Source organism: Anneissia japonica, unplaced genomic scaffold (assembly GCF_011630105.1).
Source record: "Anneissia japonica isolate Jap-2015-1 unplaced genomic scaffold, ASM1163010v1 scaffold3032_len512176_cov184, whole genome shotgun sequence".
NCBI classification, from domain to species: Eukaryota; Metazoa; Echinodermata; class Crinoidea; order Comatulida; family Comatulidae; genus Anneissia; species Anneissia japonica.
This window is the reverse complement of record NW_022688691.1, coordinates 37328-57327: the sequence shown is the minus strand read 5'-3', so window position 1 is coordinate 57327 and position 20000 is coordinate 37328. Positions and strand designations below refer to the sequence as shown.

Here is a 20000-nt window from a genome sequence, read left to right as displayed (position 1 = left end):
TTTTTTTAAAATGCCGTATGATATTTCATCATGATCAAAAGATGATTTTGCTTTTTAAGGGTGTTCCAAATACTATTAAATGTTATTGGATCAGTGCTGGATGCATGAATTGGAGGAATTTTATTAAGCTATCGCAACCAAAGATCAAACCGAGAGATAAAAATCTGTACTTTATAATTTGCCAAAGAATGTATTGAATCCATTAAGGTATTTATCGGTGTGAACAATGTCTTTCTGTTATAAACTTATCAAGCTATTGCATTAATATAATCGTTATTTTTATAGTAGTTAATTCTTATTTTTCCAGTGGAACTTGGTTTGTGACAAAAATTGGATGCGTCAACTAGGGAAGTCCATCGTTTTGCTGGGAAAACTTATCGGATCGTTTGTCTTTGGCCAATTGTCGGACAAGTTTGGCCGAAAGAAAATACTTATGATAGCATTAATTATCCAGGTAATGTTTCAATCTCACCAAAGAGTGAGCTACATACAGGAATGTATGAATTGTAATTAGAAAATGTGGTGAAAAATATTTCTTTTTTAGATAAGGTGCATTGCAGTAACGGTTCCTTCAATAATTTAAACTTGATGATGTTTAGGCACATCGATTGAGATGATATTACCTCATACTTAAAGCCTATGCTTGTTGGCACAATATTTATATCAACAAGTGCAAGCTGAGGAATATAAGCCTCGCGGAAGAAGACATCATGAGACTCGAACGCGCAACCACGAGGTTGAAAACCTAGGAAGCAACCACTGCCCGAAAAACATCTTCATAAAGCTTGTAGGCGAAAGTAACGCCTCACTGTTTACTTTCAGGTTGTATCAGGCGTTGCTTCAAGTCTTTCCAAATCCTTTCCTGTCTTCATTGTGTTTCAATTCCTTGTAGGGTCAACCTGTTCTGGTGTCTTCATTACCGCATTTGTATTTGGTAACTATTTGAATTTTCATCACAATATTGATGATATCTTCTTAATAAACGCAATGCACAATAATTTCTAGCACGCATTTATCATTATGCTTGTTTAAGAAGTTAACATTCTGAGCTTTTCATCATTTATTGGTTGTGAAGCAACGTTTTCTAAATTATCATACAATAGGCTTACCGTTACACTTTTTAAAATACAACTTTTATATAGACAAGAAATAATAACATTTGGGCCTTATTAAGCTCTAGTAAATTTCAGATATTTCCTAATTATTTTCACAATAATCAACGGCGTCTGGTACCATGTGTGTAATGTAATGTAGTTCATTATTAAACCTTATACGCGGAAATATCAACTCCAATGTCAATATTTTCACACAGAACATCTGAAATGATTGCGTGCTTTGAAGCGATCACGTAAAAAATGCCTAATTGGTTTTTATACAAACTAATTTATGTTTACAATTTAAAACATATATATATGAATATAATTTTGTTATTTATCTATTTCAGTAACGGAGATGGTTGGTCCTTCTTGGCGGACATTTATTGGGATAACAATTGAATATTTTTATACATTCGGTTACATAATTTTAGCTGGTGTTGCTTATGCTCTTAGAGACTGGAAGAACATTGAGTTGGCTCTTTCACTTCCTAGTATACTATTGTTTAGCTACTATTGGTAAGTAAAATAATATATCATGTTTAATTATTTAGGCGTATTTATAAATGTATTTCATTATTGATAACATTTTTTTGACTGAAGATTATGTAAAATGTTATGGTATTGCAACAAGGTGTCGGGGAATTGACGTTCGAAGAATGGATGTCGGCGAACTTGTTGGCAGCGAAACATCCTCTCGGCAAAATTCCATTTGTCCAATGGTCTGTTGGCGGAACGTCGGTCGGTAAACTGCCATTCAACAAAACATTCAGTAATTATAGACGAATTTACTTTTGGTGAAACATCTTCTCTGCAAAACAAGAAAGAAAAAAAAGTGTGTTTGCGAAAGTCCGTTCTGTCGGTGGAGCGTCTGTCAATGAACTGCTGTTCGACGAAACATCCCGTCATTGTCGGAAAATTGGCTGGTTGTTGGTGCATTGACTGTCAGAAAAATGAACATCCTGTAGGCGAAAAGAGTATCGGCAAAATGACGTGTCCATTCACCTAATTGTCTGTAGGCGGAACATCTTTTGGCAAACTGTCATTTAACAAAACATTTCTTAACGTTCATTATAATTAAAGTTTATTTAAAAAAAATATATATCATTAAATTATTTTGAGGTATAACTTTACCTCCCAATGAAAAATTGATGTTTTTCTTCAGAGTAGCTTAGTTTAGTCGGCTAAACTGTTGGTAGCCACTGTTTGTGCGCTGAACTGTGAAGATCTGTAGGTCGCTGCTCTCCTTGTGTTTTAATAGCGCACCGTCTTTCGGATAAGATGTTTATGCCCTGTGCACGTTAAAGAACGCAGTGACACTTCGGAAAAGAGTAGGGGATTGTTTGCCAGTGTACTGCCCAATTCACCACCAGAAGGACCCCACTGCAAACAAGTCTTCGGACTTAGTGGGTTATCCTTAGTGGGATTCACACCGAAAAAAAAAACACCACAAAAGTATTTAATATGTTTAACGTTTAAAACTCCCCACAAGACTCACGGTCATGTTTTATGTTAAGTGGCAACCTATATTTTTTGGCTAGATATTTCTTTCGATTATTAATAATTTTCTGTAAACAGAACCTTTAAAATTCGTTTTATCAAAATGATATTTTTTTCAAGTGTAGAATTATATGTCCCATTCAATAGTTCTTCTTTATTTGTGTGGATTATTATTTCTAATATTTTAAGGTTAATACCCGAATCTCCTCGGTGGATGATTGCGAAAGGAAGGTACGATGAGGGAATGAAGGTGCTTAAAAAAATTGCGAAAATAAACAATTCGACTTTCCCTGAAAATGGTATTCAAAATATACTCAACGATAAGGTTTGTAAATGTTATTATGTATTATATATTATTTCATAAGATATTAATATTTTACATTATATTATATTATGTTGTTGTTAATGTTGGTGTCGTTCTTGCCATGAAACTATTTTGTCCATATACTGGCAATTGCCTCGCGTTGATTCCAATTGGAAAGTGGTTTTTCAACATAGGGAAATATATCATTTATATATATATATATAAGAAGAGGCGAGGTTTTTTTTCTCTTGTCTTTAATTGCCGTCCCATCTTATTGCTTCATACTCTATCCAAAGTTTTTGAAAGTATAATTTATTCTCTCCTAATTTCTCATGTCTCTCCTGTTCTCATTCCCTATCAGCATGACTTTCTCCCGAAAAGATCCTGCCTTACCATGGCCTTACTAACCTCGCCTCTTTACTACCTTCCGCATACTTTGCTATTAACACGGCCTTGTTTCTCATTAGCTTCTTATTCATAAACTCTTTAAATTTGATATATTCGCCCCCCCCCCTTTCTGGATTGGTTCGACAGTTACCTTAGCGGTAGACAACAGCCCGTGGTCATCCAAGGCCAGTTATCCGACTGGCTTCAGTTCTTTCCGGAGTTCCTTTCAATCTTGGTCCCTCTCTTATTCAACATATTCGTTAATGAACTCTCTCATTACTTTTCTTCTACCTGTTTACTGTTTGCCAACGATTAAAAAAAAGAATTAAATGATTAATTCTGCTAATGACACCATCCCTCTGCTAAGGAAGATATTTGTAGCCTCTTCAGAATGACCACTACATGGAAGAGGAGTCTAAATATCCCTAAATGTAAAGTGTTGACAATCACAAACAAAAAACAACCTATATCGCATGGATAAGTAAAAATTACTAGAAAGAATTGAACAACATAAAAACCTTGGTATTATTATTATTAATAGATAACTCAATTTTATTCCAGAAGTTGACGCTGCTGTAAACAAGGCCAATAGAATGCTTGGCATGATCAGACGTAATTTTTGGTGTGTTAAGAATCCTATTAGTATAATTCATTTGTATGTTTCTCTTCTTTATTCACATCTTGAATCCTGTATGCTGTTATAGTGTTATATGTCTAATTCTTTTTCCCCTCTCAATGTTCCTGTCTCCAAAAGTTCAAAGACAGTTTCGTTCTTTTTTGGTTCTACTTGTCGATGTCCTCGTTCATTTTTTTTCGTTGTTTGATCTTCAGTTTTTGTATAAGTGTATGAATTCTAGGTTTGATTGTGATTTAGTGTATTTGTTTTCAATCCATGTTAGAGCTGTTGGCTGTCGGACCCGTCTTTCTAGATGTAATCCGTTGAATGATTTGTCGATTCAATGTTACTAAAAATGGTTTATTGTCCCGTAGGGCCTATTTGTATTATTTATAATTGTTTTTGTTGATAAAGACAATTTCATTGATTTTGATATAAATGTTTTACTAACAAAATTGTTTTACTAACAAGATTGTTTAATTTCTTTTTATGATTGTTTTTTTTTCGCCTTGTAAAATCGATTTGAAATTGTAATTTTCTTACTTCCGTTTCAGTTCCGTTAGATTAAGTTCAATTTTGTAAGTGGCGGATTTCCCGCTGTTAAATGAGAATTTTAATAAATAAATAAAAGTATAATTTGTGCCACTTTTTTATCAGTGTATCAGTTTAGCTATAAACATAAGAATATACATAGTATTGATATTAGAACTGAGAATGAAATTTTCAAAAATAGATGGCAGCAGACAATGACATGTATAATGGCGAATATCTCTGTTACTATATAGCATACCAGCAAATATCTAATTTGATATGATGTTTTCTGATGTTTGTGTAATATTTTCTGTATAAACTCTCAATTCACACTATGTTGTTAATATAAAACTTAATACCATTTCCGTTTGCAGGAAAACAATGAGGTCGAATCTGAAACTGCGAAAGAGTTGTTTATAACACCGACAATGCGCAAGAAAACGTTTCTTATTTCTTTTAACTGGTATGTACAGTTGGAAGGAAGTTCCTTAGTATTTCCGAGTGTCTAATGTTTTTTTTTTTTGTTTTTTTTTTCTTGGTGTTTAATAAGTAGGCTAATCATTTTTGCGCTGATCCTTTAATTGAAAATGGGTAGTATACACCTACCTACTGTACATTGCATGGCAGATCTATAATCGTTGGAATTTTTCAAGACAATAAACCTATTAATGTAAACTTTTAATTGTATTTATATTACCACCAATCATCATTTTTAAATTCCTTAAAATCTATAATGAATAATTTACTTTAATACGTTTTTGATGACGTTTGTTTTACCTTGGTGTTTTGTTTTGTTTTGTTTTTAAACGATAACTTTCTTTCTACACTTACACACAAATGACTGACCCGCGTCATTAAGTTAACTAAACAACACGGTTTAATTTCAACGTACCTAGAAGACTGCACTGTCCATGCATAGAGTGTGGCACTACTGCCCTCATAATACTACAATGACTTCACAAGCCTACATCAATTTGCTACCTTATATTTCCATTAGTAAACCATAATGTCTCTCTTTATTGTAGGCTCACAAATTCTATGGTATATTACGGTCTATCTTTCCATACAGAAAGTCTGGGTACAAATCCTTATTTTTCCTTCTTCATTGCTGGAGCTGTTGAGGTGCCAGCGTACATATTGTCACAGCTTCTTTTGAATCGTCTGGGTAGGAAGAAACTTTTATGTATATTTATGGTCATAGGCGGCCTCGTTCTACTGTCAACAACAGTAATCAAAGGTTGGTAATAATAAAGCATTTTTGTAATTCTACATATATTATACGCGATAGTAATACATCACAATATTTTTTATTATTATTTTCTTTATCTAAAATATTGACTGACATATAATTACATTAGGTAATTTGTAGCACTATTTTACATACTAACATCCGGACGACAGCATAACAGAAACTCTCAGAAAATGGTCCGATCAATTTATAAATTTTTGTTCAATTTTCTGCACTGATGGCTGAGATATGGGCTAATACGGTAATATTTTTATAATTTCAGTGCAGCATTATATACATATCGGCAAAATATGCTGAAATAAGATAACAGATTACATCGGAGAAATTATATACAATTCTTCTTGCATCAAAACCTGATGAACGGATGCCATAATGTTAGTGGAAAATACTAGTTAGGTCTACTTTAATAATGACGTCATTGATTTACATATGGGATATATACGTCAATCCTGTGTACATCACTCTGACACTACGCATTTTTAGATCAGTAACAATCTAATTTCTAAGTAGTTTCCCTTGGGTGCACGATAACCCCTTCTTCTAACTAGCCATTCTATAATTAGACAAATAATAACAGTCTACATTTCCACCTCAATTATAGATTACAAGATACCAGTGTTGATATGTGCAATGATAGGAAAGCTGTGCATCACAGCCTCCTACGGTATCATATATTTATATTCAGCTGAGCTCTACCCAACCTCCGTCAGGTTCGTATAATACTTGGTTCTTATATATTATATTACATTGCTGTGTATTTTGCATGACAATATTTTTTTACCGCTGTCGGATGCCACAGCCGTGCTCGGTGTAAATAAGGCCTTAAAAGTGACAATAGTGATATAGTTCCACGTGTCAATATTTCAGTACACCATTACCTTTACTTAACCACGGAAAGAATTTGGAAAATTGAAACATTCAATGAATCCTTGTGGGCCTATGTATGTCTTGACAATGTGTGTAGTGAGCATGGTGGCAGTGAAAGCATTCTTTCCAAAGCAGGAGAGATCACAAAAAAATGATAATTGATAGTTATAACGTGGTAAAAAGAATCATTTAAATCCGACATTTCGTTACGAAGGTACAGGTATTTAAATATACATCTATCTAAAGAACAGTATTTTAGAAATTAGTCTTTCAAGTTCAATATTTCGGTTTTATTGTCATATTTAACCTGTAGAAATGTCGGTCTGGGTTTCTCGTCGGTCTGCGCTCGAATTGGCGGAGTATCCGCCCCGTATATCCTTCTGATTGGAGACACAACATTGGTAGTAATGCCGCTAATTCTGTTTGGTGCACAATCGTTGTTAGCTGGAGTCTTGATACTATTGCTGCCGGACACGCTCAACAAGAAACTACCTGACACTGTCAGTGAGGCTGACAAACATAAAATTGTCAGATGTAAACACCTGTGGTAAGTAAATAATAATTTCCATTTTTTTCTAAAAAAAAGAAGTTAATAACTCTTCAACTTTACGAATCAAAAATCACTTTAATAATGGCCTTGACCTCTCCCATATTTTTTCAAATGGCAGATACTCTTCTAACGAGCAACACATCATTATATGCATGCGGTACGCAAAACAGCTATAAATGACACTTTATCTCATCTCGAGAGTAACATAAACATAGCTTAAACTATATTATTATAGCCTGTTATTACACCCGATTAATACCTAAATTTGGATCGGTATCACTACTAAGACTAAACATACTTTTGTTTAATATTTATCAGTTGTATTCTTTGCAACTCTATTGTTTTTACATTTACTTTGTTTAAAAAAAAAGTTTGCACAAAAAAAAATTTGCTTACGGATCTTGCTTAACTTGGTATATTAAACTAATAACATATTTCGTTTTAGATAATGGTTGTATTGAGTATTTTTATTATTAATTTTCTTTTTTGTAATATATTTATTTCGTGTATTCTGCAGTGGAGATTCAAGACCCAAAGACCACTACCGTTCGGTGAATGTTGACGATAGTGCGGTATAATAACAGCACTATATCACTCAGGAATTTTGAAGACGCATAAGCATCAACAAACACTAAGCGTATAATTCTTTTATTTAAAAGACTCAAACAAGCCTTTTTTGTTTTGTATATTATTATGTTACTTAAAATCAAAATTGTAAGTCTTAGTTTTTTCAGTTTTTATAATTGTTCTATAATTTATTGTATTTCAACAAGAATAAAATATATAATAATAAAGGCAGTACAACATTTTAAAAGCCTCTTTTTAATTATAAAAACATATTAACACAACTACAAAAAGGATTTGTTTACACGTTAGAAAGAATTGAAACTGTATATAAAGTAAAACAATTAGAGAAATTATAAAAAAATAATCATAAGAAACAGTAAAATTAGGCATTTCTAAGATGATTTATATTTATATATACATATATATATATTTATATTTATATATACATATATATATATTAATAGGGATAAGAATCTGTGAGTGCGAATAAAGTTGCCTCAATCGGGATTCGAACCCGGGACCTGCAGTTAATAAGGCTATTTGGGTATTTAAATCCAATTAAAGCAACTAATTCCGCACACTCTTGCGCATTGGCATGTATGTATATATATATATATATATATATATATATATATGTATATATGTATGTATATATGTATATGTATATATCCATTGTTAAGGTTTCCCCTATAGTAGTATATTGCCGTATATATATATATATATATATAATATAATATATATATATAACATATATATATATAATTGATTTAGTGTTCATTTTTATTCTCACTTCATTTATTCGTTATATTTTCCAATATTTTATTTTCTATATTTCTATTTTTATATCATATATTATATATTTCTTCATGCCTTTTTTGATTGTTATGTGTCTACTTGACATTTTATTTGCCCTTATTATTTCGTTATTATGATATTATTATTATTATTATTATTATTATTATTATTATTATTATTATCATTATTATTATTATCATCATTATTATTATTATCATTATTTTTATTATTATTATTATTATTATTATTATTATTATTATTGTTATTATCACTATTATTATTATTATCATCTCCATTTCTTGTATCTCCGGCTACTGTTCATTTTATTTTCTTCTTTTTTTATATTTGTTGTTTTTAGGCCTATTTCCTTGTTTACTATTCATTAGTATTGCCACACTGACCAGCTATTGATTTATTCCTATTTGCTTATGTCAGACTTAAGGCCTCCTTATAAACTATTGCTAGTGATTAGACTGTGTATCCTATTGTTTATAGATCTGGTGATTAGTCACCCATTGTGTATTCTTATGTATTCTGTTCAGTTTTTCATAGACAATCAAACGCTGACGAAGGTAACAGGAGTTGCTGAAAATTTCGGAAATAAAATATTTCTATGTCTCCTACAAGCCAAAGTATCGTAGCAGTTTATTTTGTCTGCGTCTACCGTTTGATGTATATATATATGTAACATATATATATATATATATATATATATATATATATATTATCTCAATTTTTTGTGAAACAGTGCTCAATCCCACTGAAAAATCTATCTCTTATACACATCTAGATGTGTATAAGAGACAGATTATGCACTTGTCAATTGTAGTCCAAACTTCCATTAACGATAAGAATAAAAATTAAAACAATTTTTTGCTCTACAATTTGGGCAAACGTGTTTTTTTTTGTGTGTTTTTTTTTAGATATACTAATAATTTCTATACTCAAATTGATAATTGTCATGTATAATGAGCAAGTTAATTTCAAATATTATAATTTTATGGGTTTTTTTTTTCCATGGCACAATACATCTTTAACTCGCATATTTCTTTCCAAACAAATTAGTTAATTGATTTTTCTAAATTATAGGAGCTATTTTGTTTCTTTCCTGTCTTTTAAGTGGATGGTTTTTAGTCATTGTTTCTAATGATTGATCTACCTTTTGGAGTTGATATTTTTCATCATTTAGGTATAGTATCGCATATATTTTTGGTAGAAACATAAACCAAAGCGTCACGAATGCACTAAATATCATCACTAGCGACATGACACTGACTCTAAGCAATGTGTCACCGATGAGAAAGTAACTCGGAATAAAACCAAGCCATATGATTAATGTCGTGTACACACTCATATTAATGAAACGCGATTCGTTATAGTTATTAGGCACTTTACGCGATACAAAAGCATAATATGTACAGCATATTATAAGAAAAAGGTTATAACACAACGAGCCTACGAGTTCGATAAACGCAATTTTGCAGATGAGCACTGTCCTCACATGTGGTTGGACGACAACGATGTCAGTATCTGCCTTCATTATTAAGAGAGATATTCCGCTGATTAGAACCTAGAGAATACAATGAGAAAATATTATTTTCCCTAAATAATTAAAATTGGAAATGAGGATGGTAATGGTCTTATATTTTGTGTTTTCTAAGCATTTAATGCAAGCACATCATATTTTGGCAAGCCAAGAATGATTTTTTTCTCACGACCAAAACAACTCCAATTCCTAAGCCTTCATTATTGGCACAACATTGACCCTGAGTCTAAAATTATGTCATAAATAAACTAGATAAAAGGATTTAATGCTAACTAACTGTTGTCGAAAATATATATGTGAACAAAGTTTAGGTCGCAATAACTTACCTGAACGGAAATTAATGCGCTCGCAAATGCTATTTGTGAGCGAGGACTGATGAACCTCGGTTTCTTTGTAGATTTCATTCCAGCACTGAAGATGCGATGAATGCGATTTACTCGTACAAGTAATGATGCATATATTATCGTAAAGCAGAGCATGAAACCGATTCGATTAACGAAGCAAGTGGCCTTTGTTGGTTTGGAGATAATACTGAAAACGAGGCTGAACGACATGAATACTCCAAATAGCATGATACCACTTAGTTCTCGGCTTGATGCTTTGATCAATTTCTGTCCATTATATTTGATAAACATCACTAGGACGTACGTAGAAACGCCCAACCCGACAGAGGCCAATACCGACAGTCCAACAGCCCATGCATTTTCCCATTGTATGTATACAGGCTCAAAGGGGACACATGTCGTTCTATTTAAATCTATCTTTTCGTTGTCTAGACAAGTGTGGCATTCTGCTTCCGTAGATATCTGGTTTTCGGAACAGTTGACACAGGTCCAACAACAGTCATTGTTCTTAATACGAATGTGACCGGCTTTGCAAGGTAGGCTACATTTCGATAATACAGGGCTCTCACTCTCTCTACCGTTCACTAACCACACAATATTAGATTCATTAATCTGTAGCCGGTTTGTTGAAAAGCTTTCCCCTTTACCAATGCTCTCCCATGTACCGACATGCAAAAATTGGTAGCCGTTGCCGACTGACTGAATAGTCTCAATGACATATATACCTGGTAAATCACCATGGTCATCAAACTCGACCAAACCACCTGAACCAGGAAAAGACGTATTCTTCATATAGTCATACAAAAGTTGTCCGCCGACATTAGAAGAATGACCTTCCTTAATCATAGCGTCCAGGGCCAATGCAATAGTAGTAACAGCATCTACAACAAGGGATACTGAGCTTTCTTTACTAAAGCAATCTTGGTATGCATCTGTGCACTTAGTTTCGTCTACTATGCCTGTGCTCCCATTGCTTGCATTGCATACCAGGTAAGCATCCCAATATTCCTTAAACCAAGGATTCTCATTGCTTTCGGGAGTCAAAGATTCAAAAAACTTTTCAAATTTTTCATTTTTCACTGCATGGAAATGAATTTTTAATGATCCTTTTGCTACCACCAAGTTTTCCTCGTTTATTTCATATATATTCCTTCCCCATGCATCGCATCCAATTATCTGAAATTGTCCAACAAAACCTGCTTCTCGAAGGGCGCCAAGCATACCGTTGCCTTGGTTTACGCGCAGAATCAAAATCAAAACCATGGAAGGCTCATTAGATCTTAAGCTGTCAATAACATGATCAAAATCGCTTGGCAGAATTGAATTATGAGATATCTCAAAGCTGCTAGCTATGCAGATGCTTTCATTCGGGGTGTTTGATATTTGTTTGATTAAATTCTTTATAGCGTTGCGACCGTAAGTGTCATCAGAGTAAAGAACAGTAATGTAGTGCCATTCGAAGTATAACAGCAAGTCAACTATTGCCTGCATTTGAAATCGATCAGGTGGAACAACGCGTAGAAAATACGGAAAGCGATTTTTATTCGTAAGATCGTCACTAGTAGCAAAGTAACTCACCAGAGGTAGGTGAATAATACCATACATCATGGCGGCAGTCATGGTTGTCGCACTCCACTCTGTTCCGATGACTGACACGACGTCGGAACTACCCGTTTCTGGTGCTGATGTACACGATTCCGTTCGAAAGCTGTCTGGCGGTACGAAACGCATTGCTTGAGAAAGCAATGTATCCTCTTCACCACATGTGTCCAAAATCTCAAACCCAATTGTGACATTTGGCAATATGTCATTTTGGGAATTTATATGATCTAGTGTGTATGCTATAGCCTCGAGGCGATGCAAGACACCAAGATCTTGAATTTTGGTGCACTGACCGTCGTCATCTAGTTGGTGAACATCTGCTAACACCCCGATAATAAAGTCACCGTGTTTTTTGTAGACGTTAGTTTTTATGTCTGGCAAGTGTGATTGTAATGACGTTGTCAATAGGTGAAGAAAAATTAAAATCAAACATTCAGTTAATCGAAGGCTGAAAAAATAGTCCATTATGTCTTCAGGAAGTTATAATCTGAAAAAGAAAAAAAGAATCCGAAATAAAATGCCTGCACCGTATGTTGTGTTAGTAAGTCATTGAATTGATAGTGTAGGTCCTTTCATTTTGGGTAAAAACATCGTCAAAAGTGGTATATTTTACGTAAAAATTTCTTTCGTAAAAATTTGACCAACTGATGGCCCTTCATCTAGGGGATAAATGTCTTCTGTCAAGATCACTATATCCATGCCGGAGGGGTGTGTTGCATGGGGTAACCCGTCCTCTACCATTCAGTAATCCTCACATAAATATATTTTAATTTTATCTATTATATGGTATATAACAAATACAACAAATACAGTCTCATGCATTAATGGGAGTGGCACGTGAAGTACATCCTTGTGTTATTTTGAAAAGAAACGAATGACTGCAGTTTTACTCAATTATACAATAAATTAAACTTTTGTAATATTTAAGTACAGTTTATTTGTTAACATTTTACAACAATGACGATGACTGAGGCGGTTGTATATGAAATATTAAACGTATGTATGCAACGAATATATAGTACTTCATCTCATGCCATACAGAGAGAGGCCTTTTCGGTTCACTGCTAGACTCTGTAATGAACTTCCCATCTATATTCGAAAGTCCTCCTCGCTCCATGTTTTTAATCACACTTTTTCTTTCTTTTTAATTTGTCTTTGTTTTCTGTTAATTTTCTTGTTGAATCTAGGCCAGATGCCAACACTATTCGAGTGCTTGTGTCTTCTAACTACTGCTTGTCAATGGTCTTTAACAGCAGAAGGTATTGGTTCCTCTCCGTCAGTCTGTTTCGGATAATTATTTTAGCATGGTTAGCTTGACCTACTAGAATAGATTTTGCTATTTTTGTTTTCTCTACATATTATAGGGATCACGTATTATGCGCTATAAGCCTCCAACAATTACCATTAGGCCTACCATTTCGAGAGCGTACTAAAACACACAGTGCTGAATGTGTAGTTAGCATTGTTCACGCTACTCTTACTAAATGACATAGTCTATTAAATTATTTTTCTATCACATTAGAAACGAAAAAATATTTATTATCAAATACATTAGGCTACACGCGTACTAAACACAAGTTAGTACAAATGTATCATTCTTCCAGTAGCTGTTAAAATGTAACCTACGGTATTTTCTTAAAATACCCAGTGATTATTAATGTATTGCTAGACCCCTGCAAACACAAACGAAATATGCCCGAACGTTGTCCAGGCTATCAAATTTTATTTGACAAAAACATGTGACATGCCTAAATATGGTCATGAGGACATCACATTATGACCAAAATATAGGCACGTAATGACTATATATTGGCATAGAACAGTTTGGACAGGGCTTAAGGAATGTCATAAAGTTGACACAACGTTGCAACTAATTTTGGGAAGATAATTAAATTATAAATGAGTATACTGCTCTTATTACGGATATTATTATATAACGTAAAGTTATTAATAGGGAATGCACTATTTTTCACTACTATAAATATGATATAATTTTGTAATTGGTTAGGTGGTTTGTCCTTCATTTTATAATAAATGATAACCTGATTTTGTTTTTAATTAAAAAAAAAATAATAGTATGTTCGCTTGTATTGTAACACGATACCGGTATCACTTCAATGGATACACGGTGGGCTGATTTATAATTGTCACTTTTATGCAAAATCATGCTTTGTGCAAAATAACATTTCGATTCAGTCATTGCACTGAATGGACGTCCGTCGCCTGTCAAAATTACTACGAGATACAAGGACATTACTGATTATTGTCAGAGAATAAATAATAACATTAATCTAGAGCTTGGAACGTATGAAATTTATATAAAATATTGTAATACATGTAGCATATATTATAGGCTTATTTCCAATCCTAAGGGCACAATGCTAAACGAAGGTCCTCAATAAACTTCCGGGATTCGAAACCTGCCGGTTTAAAAACTCTAACAACGTAGATAATCAAAGTCTTTATATCACGGAGTAAATATCATTCCATATTTCAGATTAATTGAGGGAAAATAATGACTTTGACCGTCGTTTTTCACTCGACCAGTAGTTTTTATAACCACATGCCGTTTACGTGCTTCTGCATTCCCTAGCCTTTTTTTCAGTTGTTTTGCGGTTTTATATGTGTAGCATATTTGAGTATAGGCTTGCTACTATTATTGTTTATGTTATATGCTAATTAGTTGTACGATACGCGCGGAGCTAATTAAATGCGAACGCGCGGGGATACGTTTTGTTGTATTAAAATGGTTGAGTTACAATAATGTCTTGTTGGACTGCTCTGTTGGTTATCCGAGCGAATACACCACAACTGGCGACGAGGACTACATAAATCCACTTATGTATTATAAAGTTTTTATCACTGATTTGCGAGATATTAAACATATACATATTGTCAATATACACGATCTGTGTGGGCAAATCATGTAAAGTTTTAGAGTACCATCGCAGCACAACATAGTAAAAATGGCGAATGCATTGATAGGCAGAATCGACCCATTCGACGATACCAGCGGGAGTTGGCTTACTTACATGGAAAGGTTAGAACAATATTTTGAGGCTAACAACATACAGGAAAGGAAAGTACCTGCCTTCCTGAGTTTAATAGGGCCTAAAACGTTGGCCTACTTAAGAATTTGATTGCACCGGATAAACCGAGTACCAAGCCGTATGCTGAGCTAGTGGAAACGCTGGGAAACATTTAATCCCCAAACCACTTGTAATTTCCGAGCTGTTTCGTTTTCATAAGCGTGATCAGAGACAGTGTGAATCAGTTAGCACTTATCTTGTAGAGTTACGACGATTAACAAAACATTGTGATTTCGGAGCATATTTGAATGAAGCTCTCAGAGATCGTCTTGTTTGTGGATTGCGAGCTGAGAATATAACTAAACGTCTACTCGCCGAGACTAATCTTACGCTGAAGAAGGCCAGTTATATGGTCATAGCAATGGAAGCCGCTACACGGGATGCTGTTGAATTGCAACAAGGAAAGTTTGAACCAACCATGGTATATTTCACAGCGAGACAATCTCGAAATACCAAAGAAACTAGCGCAAGGTGCTACCGTTGTGGGAAATCAGGGCACCTACCCGATAAGTGTCGTTTCAAGGACGCGATCTGTCATGGATGTAACAAGCTGGGTCATATTAGGTCAGTTTGCCTTTCTTTGTCTAAATCCGATCATTCCAAAATTACCCCTCAGTTTAAAACCACTTCAAAACCAACTAAGTATGTCGAAATTGCGGATAGTAGTAGCGATGATGATATTGTGTGTTGGAAACTGCAGGACGACGGCCAGGTAAAGTCAGCGCTATATGGGAAACTCCCCGTGTTAATAATATCCCATTAGGCATGGAAGTATATACCGGATCAGCGGTATCTGTCATTTCAACAGTTGATTATCATCGCATGTTTTCGCATTTGGAAAATACAGGAAACCCAGATAAGACTAAGAACTTATACAGGGGAAGAGGTAACACCAGATGGAGTATTAAACGTAAACATTAATTATCAAGGTCAAGAGAACTACGGGCGTCTGTACGTTGTTAAACATGGTAGACAGCCTTTGTTCGGACGCGAATGGCTGACACACATTAAGTTGGATTGGCAAAATATTCTAGCATTGTCAGAAGAAACTACCCCAGATATCAGTACAGATGCAAAGCTTGGAGCATTAACCCATGAGTATAGTGCATTATTCACAGATGGAATTGGCGAATTGAAAGGTATAAAAGGGAATTTAACCCTTAAAGAAAATGTCAACCCAGTGTTTCTTAAAGCTAGGAAAGTTCCATATGCTCTACGACCGAAAGTTGAGGCGGAACTAGAGAATCTAGAGCGAGAGAAAATATCACCTGTTCCCTTCATTGACTGGGCTACACCCATTGTGCCTGTACTTTTAAAAAATGGAGGCGTCAGACTATGTGGAGATTTTAAAGTGACTGTTAATGCAAACGTGAAGGTAGAACATTACCCACTACCCAAAATTGAAGATGTGTTTGCCACGTTAGCAGGTGGCCAAAAGTTCATTAAGCTTGATTTGAGACAAGCCTACCTGCATATGGTAATGAATGAGGAATCAAGCAAGCTACTTACCCTCAATACACACAAAGGACTTTACAGGATGAACCGACTAGAATTTTGGTGTGGCTTCTGCCCCTGCACTGGCAGCCAACAATGGAACAAATTCTCCAGGGAATTCCCAGAGTACAGTGTGTGTTAGACGACATGATAGTTACAGGTCGGGATGATGGGGAGCACCTTAAGAACCTAGAGAGAGTATTCAACAAAGTTCTCCATGAACATGGCCTCCGGCTTAATAAGAAGAAATGTGAGTTTTTCAAGAAGAAAGTCGTATTTTGTGGACATGAAATCGACGCCAATCGCATACGCTTTTTGTACCCTTTCATCTGCAGAGCGTAACGACTCGCAAACTGATAAAGAGGAATTGGGACTTGTCTGGGGCATCAAGAAGTTTATCTTCAGGGGCGGAAATTCACCTTAATCACAGACCACCAACCGCTAACTTCAATATTCCATCCTGCGAAAAGTATTCCCACACAACGGCATCGCGTTTGACACGTTACGCTATTTTCCTAGCAAGTCACGATTATGATATCGAGTATAGGAATACTAGGAAGCATTGTAACGCAGATGGGCTTTCGCGACTGCCGATTGATTGCGCCCAACACCCTAATTTCACAGACCCAGATGATCTGATGTGTGTATCACAATTAGAGAAGATGCCAATAACAAGTATGCAAATACGCAGAGAAACGGAGCGAGATGTTACGCTTGCTCGGGGTTTGTGAGTATACAATGAATGGGTGGCCAGTGATAAATGAATCTGATTTCAAATCATTTCAAGTAAGTAAGAATTAACTCTCAGTGTTGTGATCTCATGTGGGGATTACGTGTCGTAGTTCCATTAAAGTTACGAGACGATGCTTTAAGCGTGATACATGAGGGTCATCTTTGGGTGGTAAAGATGAAGAATCTTGCTCGCGGATATGTGTGGTGGCCTGGTATCGACAATGACATTGAACAATTAGTTAAGGGTTGTTCTGGTTGCAAAAAGGTTCAAAACAACCCCAAAGTAGCACCACTTCGTACTTGGGAGTGGCCATCGGCTCCTTGGCTGACAATTCATGTCGACTATGCTGGGCCGTTTCTATGTCGTATGTTTCCGGTAGTAGTTGATGCCCATTCTAAGTGGCCGGAGGTTGTATGCTCTAAGTCGTCGACCTCAACAGACACGATAAATATGTTACGTGATATTTTCTGTCGTAATGGGGTACCAGAACAGTTCGTAAGCGATAATGGGACTCAATTTACATCCGCTGAGATCCAGGGCTTCCTTAAATATAATGGAATAAAACATATCAGATCAGCGTCTTACCATCCAGCTACGAATGTCTTGGCTGAACGTTTTGTTCAAACCCTCAAACAAGCATTGAAAGCGATAAAAGGAGAGGAAGGGTCTATCACAGCTAAATTGGCTAACTTTCTGCTTGCTTACAGGAATGCCCCACACTGTACGACAGGACAACCACCAGCGGTCCTGTTCATGGGCAGGAACATTCGTTCGCGTTTGGATATCTTGAAACCAGACCTCCGACGTCATGTTCAGAATAAGCAAGTGGACCAGACAGTGTTTCATAAAGCGGATAAGAGGACACGCGCGTTTAAAGTGGGCCAGGCTGTTACAGTCCGCGACTACAGGAACCGAGGGAAATGGACGCCTGGGACGATACATACGCGTTCTTTAATGATTCAGGAGATAAAAGTTTTGTTTTTCATTTAAAAAGTTTCAAAATCTAAGTGTCCTCGTCCCCTAAGGGTGTCGACTTGGTAGTGATTGGCCGTAATGTTAAAAGATATATTTTCCCTCGTTTCACGGAAAAGGGTTCCCTTAATAGGGGTGTCCCCTGAATAGGAGTGTCCCTGTCCCAAAAAGAGGGATTCTAATTTATATTATGCTGTAGTCGCCACCGAATGATACATATGTTGTTGCTCTCCCCTCGTACATTCAGGACTCCACGGACTTTATCCGCAAAATTAACCAAATTTCAAATTTACCTAATAATACTGTTCTGGCTACACTTGATGTTTCGTCATTGTATACTAATATCCCTCATGAAGAAGGTGTTAATGCGTGCATTTCAAATTACAAGCAAATTCGGGGCAAAACTCCATCTAAATCACATCTCCGTGAACTTATCATGCTGATTCTGACCAATAATAACTTTGTTTTCGGCGACGGTCATTACCTTCAAATTCATTGCACAGCGATGGGCACCAAAATGGCTTATTTATGGGACAATTTGAGGCCAATTTCCTGTCTCTACAGCCCAAGAAACCAGATGTGTGGTTTCGCTACATTGATGATATCTTCATGATCTGGACCCATGGTGAAGATAGTTTGGATACGTTCCTATTGAACAATTCGGCTCACCCCACAATCAAATTCACTGCTAACAAATCCACAAGCAGTGTAGATTTTTTTGACATTACCGTGACCATGGAAAATGGTGCACTTAAAACTGATCTCTTCCGTAAACCCACGGATAAGCATATGTACCTGCTCCCTAGCAGCTGTCACCCCCCGCACTGTACAAAAAACATTCCGTACAGCCAACCATTGCGCATGAGACGCACTTGTTCTTCGGATTTAGATTTTCAGAATCGAACAGAAGAACTATCCGGACATCTCCGGAATAGAAATTATCATCGAGGACCCATTGAAAATGCTATAAAAAACGCAAAGGACATACCTCGTGCTCAAACACTGACGTACAAACCACGTCAACGATCGACCAAATTGCCTCTGGTCACTACCTATCACCCTAGGTTACCACCACTAAGGGCTATAATTCAGAAGCATATGGCCATTCTACAGACCACAGAACGTCTTAGGTCTGTTTTTCCGGATACACCATTCATAGCCTATCGCAGACCACCTAACCTTCGTGATATATTAGTACAATCTAAATTCAAGAGGCAAACTAACTCTTGCGACAACCGTAATTTGGGTAGTCATCTTTGTGGTTCATCATGCAAAACATGCTCCATGCTTGATTCTACACAATCATTCAAGAGCAACCAAACAAACCACATATTTCGGATAAGGCAATCAATTAATTGCCTCACCAAAAATGTCATTTATCTCATATATTGTATTATTTGTGGTAAACAATATATTTTGGTGTCTTGAATACATATTTTTGCAACAGGTCAACAACTCATTTACATAGAGTTTGTATTGTATATTTTCTGTCTCTTATACACATGTCATTCAATTTCAAATTTCAGAGTGATTGCAATTGACCATAATGCCAGTTGGAGCGACAAAAATCGCAAAGATAAAGAGAATCACTGGGAACTTTTACTTAAAACAACCACACCATTTGGACTCAAACCAATGGCATTTCAATTTATTCTGGATAAATCATTTGGCTTATTTATTGAGGCTTGCCTCTAAAGTTTAGTTTTGGCCTTCCTGTTTACTTGTTTAGGCTGTTTATTCTAATCTCACCCAGCCTATTG

At 35.5% G+C, this 20000-nt stretch overlaps 2 protein-coding genes across 3 annotated transcripts in view; one reads left to right on the top strand and one right to left on the bottom strand.

The window, feature by feature from the left end:
* Nucleotides 1-9092, top strand: part of LOC117122641 (organic cation transporter protein-like) — an 11161-nt gene extending 2069 nt beyond the window's left edge. Inside the window, exons 3-11 of the mRNA XM_033268318.1 lie at nucleotides 308-454; nucleotides 823-934; nucleotides 1445-1613; nucleotides 2784-2919; nucleotides 4807-4895; nucleotides 5458-5669; nucleotides 6283-6391; nucleotides 6862-7095; nucleotides 7616-9092. Coding sequence (XP_033124209.1) covers nucleotides 308-454; nucleotides 823-934; nucleotides 1445-1613; nucleotides 2784-2919; nucleotides 4807-4895; nucleotides 5458-5669; nucleotides 6283-6391; nucleotides 6862-7095; nucleotides 7616-7676 — 1269 coding nt within the window. The 3' untranslated portion in view covers nucleotides 7677-9092. The remainder of the gene's footprint in view (nucleotides 1-307; nucleotides 455-822; nucleotides 935-1444; nucleotides 1614-2783; nucleotides 2920-4806; nucleotides 4896-5457; nucleotides 5670-6282; nucleotides 6392-6861; nucleotides 7096-7615) is intronic.
* Nucleotides 9093-9321: 229 nt separating this feature from the next.
* Nucleotides 9322-20000, bottom strand: part of LOC117122800 (metabotropic glutamate receptor 7-like) — a 20564-nt gene continuing 9885 nt past the window's right edge. For both annotated transcript variants that reach the window (XM_033268544.1, XM_033268553.1), the window contains exons 2-3: nucleotides 10333-12439; nucleotides 9322-10030 (exon numbers count right to left, since the gene is read on the bottom strand). In XM_033268544.1, coding sequence (XP_033124435.1) covers nucleotides 9539-10030; nucleotides 10333-12417 — 2577 coding nt within the window. In that variant the 5' untranslated portion in view covers nucleotides 12418-12439 and the 3' untranslated portion in view covers nucleotides 9322-9538. The remainder of the gene's footprint in view (nucleotides 10031-10332; nucleotides 12440-20000) is intronic.